General features: G+C 36.0%; 1 protein-coding gene across 2 annotated transcripts; it reads left to right on the forward strand.

Annotated features, from left to right (window-relative positions):
• The first annotated feature begins 1,751 nt into the window (after positions 1–1,751).
• mych (myelocytomatosis oncogene homolog) lies at positions 1,752–5,101 on the forward strand. 2 transcript variants are annotated; one of them, XM_046851731.1, is made up of 3 exons: positions 1,752–2,114; positions 2,929–3,473; positions 3,803–5,101. In XM_046851731.1, the coding sequence occupies exons 2-3, from the start codon at positions 2,942–2,944 to the stop codon at positions 4,303–4,305; spliced, it is 1,035 nt and encodes a 344-aa protein (XP_046707687.1). In that variant the 5' UTR covers positions 1,752–2,114; positions 2,929–2,941; the 3' UTR covers positions 4,306–5,101. The 2 variants fall into 2 exon arrangements, with proteins under 2 accessions (XP_046707687.1, XP_046707770.1); XM_046851814.1 differs by lacking the exon at positions 1,752–2,114 and adding an exon at positions 2,528–2,774.
• The last annotated feature ends 2,950 nt before the right edge of the window (positions 5,102–8,051 follow it).

Genomic DNA, 8,051 nt, shown 5'->3' on the forward strand with positions numbered 1-8,051 from the left:
CCAGCCTAAGGCACACAATGTATAGTGGAACCTCGATAGTCGTGACTTTTCATTTGGAACCGGACTAAGAGTAACTCGCCTAAAATCTGATAGTTTGCGAGAAGCCGCAAATAGCTTGAAAGTTTGGAGAAATATTTTAAAACAGAGTTTGTACTAATACATTACATACAATGTTTTTTGTTAGTCACAAGGGGTCATACAAGGTTCCACTATTACACACACACACACACACACACACACACATATATATATATATATATATATATATATATATATATATATATATATATATATATATATATATACAGTACAGACCAAAAGTTTGGACACACCTTCTCATTCAAAGAGTTTTCTTTATTTTCATGACTATGAAAATTGTAGATTCACACTGAAGGCATCAAAACTATGAATTAACACATGTGGAATTATATATGGAATTATATACATAACAAAAAAGTGTGAAATAACTGATAAATATCATATTCTAGGTTCTTCAAAGTAGCCACCTTTTGCTTTGATTACTGCTTTGCACACTCTTGGCATTCTCTTGATGAGCTTCAAGAGGTAGTCACCTGAAATGGTCTTCCAACAGTCTTGAAGGAGTTCCCCGAGAGATGCTTGGCACTTGTTGGCCCTTTTGCCTTCACTCTGCGGTCCAGCTCACCCCTAAACCATCTCGATTGGGTTCAGGTCCGGTGACTGTGGAGGTCAGGTCATCTGGCGCAGCACCCCATCACTCTCCTTCTTGGTCAAATAGCCCTTGATGCCTTCAGTGTGACTCTACAATTTTCATTTGTAAACTAATTAATTAAAATGTTCTGTTTACTTAATATATTTAATTTGTGGCAATATAATCGATTGATCAATTTAAAATTGTTTTTAAAAATAAACTGTTGATGTTAACAAATGTTATTTTAATGTTAAATTTCATCGATTCATGAGGTACGTGGTACGTACCAAATCATGAATTTTGTGTATCGCTACACTGCAAGTTCAGATATATACTCCTTATGGGAAGATATTTCACTATGTAGGATGTAGAGGCCTTGATTAAATCTTCCAATTCCAAAATGGTACTGTACTAGACAGGTTTTGGGTCTCCTAGTTCAAATAAGGAAAAATTAGAATGTTACTGCTTCCAGATATCCTATTCAATTGTGTGCCTTCGATGAATTTTATATATATATAATATGTCTGTTGTTGCACTTCAGAAATCCACAGCTGGTGTCCAGAACAATCTGAACAAAAACGATGTTTATTAAGGATTCTGAGTCTAATTATAGATTCAGTGTACAATATTTACACTTTCCTGGCAAATGTGGTACTGTACTATTGTATGGGAATGCATGACTCCTAATACGATCTCTGCCCTGGTATTTGAAAATGGCAGAAGGACGGCATGTTCTTTTCAAGCAACGGGAATTTCTCAGGGAAGAAGCGTATATTTGAGATGTCTACCCAACAACGGGATGTGCCTTTTGCACAGAAAACCTTTGTTTAACGGCTTTTGTTTGTTAGTCTACTTGTGCCCCTTTTTTAATTTAGGTTTTTATTCATTAAACCTTGTGGATACACGCGGAATTCGTAGTAACGATCATCAGCTCCACGAAGTGGCCCGAAATGGAACACATAAGGAACAAACAGCCGGCTTTTGTGCAGACTGACACGTGGAAAGAAACGCGCCTCCCGCCTTCGTTTCTTGGAATTCCAACGCTGGTTCGCGGCAGCCATATCACTCCGCGCAGCGCACTATTCCCACGCCTCGTGTGTTTTACCACGGAATTCCTGATGTCAGACACATTTTACAAGTTTAACGATCTTAACATTTTTGCCAACGCACAATATTTTATGATAATAATAAATACTATTAAAATTAAATATTCCAGAGATTGAATTTGGCGCGAATTTGTACGTGGAAGGACACTAACAAGCGCTTCGGTAGTATAAAGTTAAATCCCTTCAATGCCCCACCTACTGCTTTTCTGTACCTCGTGGTCTTGTGATATGGGACTTAGCATACATTTTTAATTTTTTTTCGCATTAATTTCAGTTTGGACGTCTACAGCTCACCGACAACGGGTTTTGCTATATTTACCAGGGTCACCGTAAAAAAAGTAAGTTGTTCGTTTTACATTATTCACACTTCAACCGGTGTGATCTGAGAAACGTGGTGCATGAGCATGCATGCCGGTTGCAGCTTTTTTTTTATTTTTATTTTTTAAGTTCTTTCATTGTATTTCGAATAACAGTTCATAGTGCCCGATATTAGTAGTAGTTTTTGACAATACTTATAAAACCAACTATATATATATATATATATATATATATATATATATATATATATATTATATATTATATAATATATATATTAAGAAGACCTATATACATAACTGATTTAAATATCTTCAGTATTAACGTACATAGTTTCTAATTATCGTAATTGATTTCCAAGTGAGTCTTAACAAAAGATTTGTCAGCTTTTGAGTTGAATCTGTATTCTAGTGTAAAGTTTAGGGGTGTTCTTTAGAAGTTAGTGAACGATGCGGCCTGTCCAGCTGTTACATGATGTCACCATAAAACAGGAGGGGGAACGAAGACCTGAAGCCCAACCCACTAAGTAGAGCAATAAAAAATGTGTATTCTTACGGTTTAATTTACGCTGTCGAAATGTACTGCTCTAGCATAGAAATAAACAAAACATGGCTATAGACCTACGCCCGTACCGTAACGCCATAGCAAAATAACACGGAATAAACCATTTGTTGGGCAACTCGGTGAGCGGAACACCTGGAAGGTTTGCATGTGTACCCGCGTGGTCCGGGCAGCTCGCTATAGGATCTGCTTTGTAATTAATGCTTAGTTTATTAAACTAACAGCACCACAATCTGTCACTAGGTTTGTGTTTTAGACATTGTTCCTGTTTTTTAGGATTCTTTGAAACATGCTGCCGAGGCGCTCTACCCCTCACGACTGGCTCGGCGAGTCGGAACCGCTGCTGTTCGACAACGAGTTTTATCAGAACTTAATCAAGGATCTGCAGTCGGTACCCACGCCGCCACAGTCTCCACCGATCAAGGCTGAGTACGGCAAGTCCTTGTCCAGCGTGGATCAGCTCGAATTGATGTCGGAGCTTCTGCTCGAGGACAGTGACTTTCTGCATTTGAGCTTGACTAGTGATTTAGGTGATGATCGTGCGAGATATTTCGACTCGGACGACTGCTTGTGGCCATGCGCCACGGAGAAATCGGCCGACGAGAAAATGTCCGTCCTTTCCACAAGTCCTCTGCTTTCGGATATTGATACGGAAATCTTTGCCGAGATTGTCGGGTCCACGCTGAATTGTCGTGGCGCTGCGGCCGCGTGTGAGGCGCTAATGCAAAGCGACGATCTCACCCTGAGCACTCCCGAGCAGAGCGAGACCTCCTCCGATTATGGCTCCTTGTCCGCGCCTGGAGAATCATCCAGCGATTCTGGTTAGTGCATATTGAACTTATTATTACCGCTATTCATTTCCATGTCAGTGTTATAATAATGTAATTCCACTCAACCAATACACTGGCCACTGCTCTTGTGGTAACCAGTTATAGTCATCCTGTAACGATATATTTTGGTGTTGATATCTTTTGTTGATATGTGTTTAAATCCTTTGTATGCGAGTTTCATCAAATTCCACATTTTATTAGTCCAGTTTGATTGTGCTGCACCTCCCTTTGCTGTAGTAGTGCTTGTTTTTTTGGCTGCTCTGTTTTCAACATTAGTATATTTATAGATATGTGTGCATTTGTTTTTTTTTTTGTAACAGAGGAGGAGATAGATGTGGTGACTGTTCGCCGCTGCAAGATATCGACTCGATCAGAGCAGCAGAAAGATGATGACAGGCGCCAGCAGAAGCAGGCATTAAAACGCTGTCATCTTGAGATCCAGCAGCAACACAATTATGCCGCTCCTCGGCCTGCCTCTCCCCCGCCTGCTTTGCAGAGTGTAAAACGTGTACGTGGAAATATGAGACACATTCATTCTCGCCATGCTTGTGACCTGGATGACGATGAAGAGCGGCGTAGAACCCATAATGTTATGGAGAGACAGCGGCGCAATGAGCTAAAGAACTGCTTCCTGCGTCTTCGTGACAACGTGCCTGAACTGTCTAACAATGACAAAGCATCTAAGGTGATGATACTGAAACGAGCTAGGGAGAGCATCCGCAACCTGGAATCTGAGGGACAAAGACTCGGTCAAAAGAGATTCAGACTGAGAGAGAAACAGGAAAAACTCAAGGCCAGATTGGAGCAACTCAAAAGGTTTTGAGGCTTTAAAAGTACTGGGACTAGATGTATCTGGAATACTGTTTGGAGCATGAACAGCATTCTTAGACTGTCACAGTGATACTGCACATGATCAATGCAGCAGTATCTACCAACTGTTCATCTCTAAAGAGATGGCTAGATTTATATTTTCTTGTAATTTTTGTAAAGTTCCTTTTGGAAATATGCATCTTCAATGCAAATGTTGTTCTCAGAGTAGTTCTTTAAAGCTATGCCAAAATTATTAGTCTTAAATGAGAATAAAAAATATTTTCTATACAATTTAATGTTTACTTTAACCGTTTTTTATGTACACATTTAATCTGTAAAAATTGTGGCATTTTATAATCATTGAACAATATTTATTACCCCCAAATGCCTTGTCCATGAGGCACAGACATACAAACACACTCTCATTGTAATTGATTGTGCTACTGATGTAGGATTTTGGGCTGGATCCAAAAAAAAGGTTAGAGTTTTGAGGATGAATGTGATGTCTGTAAATGTTTGTGTTTGCTTTAAATTTGGTCCTTGTAATAATACAGAATAGTCATTTATATATTTAAATGACAACACCAGATGTGTGAAATATTTGCATTATCATTTGTAGTTTGGAGTGTCATTCAGAAAATTGGGATTCATATTTGAAACATTTTCTTGTGTTTCAAAAATATTTTTTATTCATTCTTTTATCTACCTCTGCCAAGGAGATTAGTATTGCCTTCATAATGGCAACTGTATAGATTTCAGGTATTATTGTCATTCTTAATTATTTCTGATAAATTATTTGCGAAATTGAATTCTTTTTTTGCAGCGTTTTTATACATATATTAAACAATCAATTACATATATATATATATATATATATATATATATATATATATATATATATATATATGTCTACCTCTGTTATTTTCTAATATATTTGTGTCAAGACATAAAGATCTTAGTGACAAAATATTTCTATTGTCTGACATGTATATTATAGGAAGTGTTTGTCAGGGTATGATGAATTAGAGGTTGATTATTATTTAACATTTTAAGAGCTCAAAAGTAGTAAATGTCAGTTGGCAGATAAGTTTCAGTGTCTTCAGGAACTAAATGAATAGTCTTATCAGTCCCAGGTGATTGTTAGTTTTAATGTTGCTAACTATGCGGAAGCATATAGGCTCTATATGTAAAAAGCAATGTCTGAAAATAGTCATGGTAATCAATAGAAGAATCGTGGTCAAGTTAAATTGTGAGGTGTAATCCTGGGAGTAAAACTTAGTCATGATGTATGACTCACTGCCGTAAGCAAATTTAATGCTACTTTTAACAGTGAACAATGTCCCAAAGCAGCTTTACATAAATAACTAGATTACAAATATACATTGTTTAGTGGTTCTCTAAACTGTTAAACAAAAACATAGAATGGGCCAACTATAGACATTTACTTACCATTTATTCACAACACAGGTTTCTAAATTCGCTCATTTTTGTTTATATAATCAACGAAACAAGGTAGCAGCATAAAGAGATGTTATCTAAAAATGTGTTATTTATTTCACAGGTGATAATGTTATCATTTTATAATTTTATGCCTGGTTGGTGTAGATCTATTCATTTCTTGGTATAAAAGAGTGTCTCTGATCTCTCTGGTCTCAAATGTCCTCCTTGCAATAAAAGTACTATAAACATTTTCTAGATTCTTACATTTGCAGTCATCTGTATGTTTAGTGAGTAATTCAACTCAGTTAGATTATTTGAACATTATTTTTAAGTATGGACAATGTCACAGAGCAGCCTAACAGATAATCCTAATATGTTTGTCAGTCAGAGCAACAGTGGGAGGAACAGTGGGATGGAAAAACTCCATGAGATGATATTAGAAAACTCTAAGTGGAACCAGACTCAACAGGGAACAAATTGTCATTCAGGTTGAGACCAAATATCCATTCATTATATTTCCATCATTGTTGAAGTTGTCATCTGTTCAGTGGTTGAGACAGTTTGTAGAACTTTTATACTTGCAGTTATGTGCAAGCTCACTATGGGCTAGTAGCAACTGTGCCAATGTTAGAAATACAACCCAACCTAACACCACGTCATACACATTGTGTATAGTATCATTCCCTCAAGCTTATTTAATTAAACCAAATATTAAATGTAGTGGTGCTAACAATATTGCAACCTTTTGGTTATTTTTTTTTTTTACAAAGCCACTTTTATGACTAACATTGAATAGACTCTGTAATGAGTTCTCTCAAAAATAGTTTTTGAATACTTTAATAGAATGCAAATGTTAATTTGTGTCCCAGGAGTGATTTTTGTGTTTTGATTAAGAGGGCCAGTGAGGAATGATTTCTTGGCTTATTTTTAAATGACTTGCATGAAATAAAGAAGTGAGTATTTGAAGGCAGCAGTTTCATTTTGAGGATCACATGACTTTTCTCAAAAAGTCCCCTAGCTGCCTCCTACGCAGATTGTTCAGGGACTGCAAAGCCCCCACAACTACCAACGTGGAACCCACCACTTGTTTGCAAAAGGAGATGAGAAGGTTACAGAACTTAGTCATTGTGTGCTGAATAATTGTTTTTGGTGACACCAGAGGGTCAAATTCCATAGTCAAAGCGAAGAGATTTGGTTCATATAACAATTTACTTATATTGATTACAAAAATTATGTATAAATAGTTTTTAATTATGATTTGTAAAATATAGATCAAACAAATTGTACTGTTTTAAACATGGTACAGATTAAATAGCTGGACTTATAAGCTTATTCAGGCTATGAATATAATGGCCATGGCAGCTAGCCTGCTACTTTATGTCTTTATCCACCAAATCTATCTATTATAGATTATTTTGTTAATGACCGTGCATTACAAATGTATTGATATGGGTTTTGCACATAATGGTGAATTATGTTGATAGAAACACCAACTGTGTAATTAAATACATGCTAACGTACAAAAGAAAACCAAAAAAAAACATATGAAAAGGTAAGGTTACCCTGGTCAATTCAAATATATAGATTTTATATTTTGTGCAATGTATGTAATGTATATTATACATATACAGTATATTAAACATTTTAAATAATAATAATGTATATTATATGGTTGAATAGGAAACTATTAATGTAAGATGCTATTAATTACAGTTAAAGAGGTTGTATCTTAATTTTTTAAATTTTTTTTAAATACTGGCAAAGCAAATACCAGGGACCACAACCTGTATACTACATGAGAGGCTAATGAAAAAATCACAGTGAGGTAGTGGCCATACGGTATTCACTAATTTATGCAGTAGGCAAAGGCCGATTGGGCAAAAAACTTGTACACCCGTGTTTACTTATAGGTAAGTTTTTACCCCATTGTGTAATTTTTTGTTTAAAAAAAATTAAGAGGAAACTCCAAGGGACATCCCCTTCATGGGTGAGATGTACAAAAGAAACTTTTTCCTCTTGCAACCTAACATTCTTTTATGATGTCACCATCTTATTTGTATGTTCCATTTAGCTATATACCATCTGTTTCACTGATCCTGTTTTCACCCGTTTTTGTGTATGCTGAATGTAATTGCCAAAATAGTTAGATAGTCATAAAGAAAACATTTTCAACAGTAATTTTGAAAACAGTTCCTCTAATATAGAACCTAGTTTTGAACTACTTTAGTGTGCCATTAAAAGTACTGCAAGGAATGACCAAATGTGCCAGTTAAAATATTTCTATAATTATAGTAAAATAGTTTCATTAAGCATCACTGC

This window comes from Silurus meridionalis, chromosome 1, assembly GCF_014805685.1.
Source record: "Silurus meridionalis isolate SWU-2019-XX chromosome 1, ASM1480568v1, whole genome shotgun sequence".
Lineage (NCBI taxonomy): Eukaryota > Metazoa > Chordata > Actinopteri > Siluriformes > Siluridae > Silurus > Silurus meridionalis.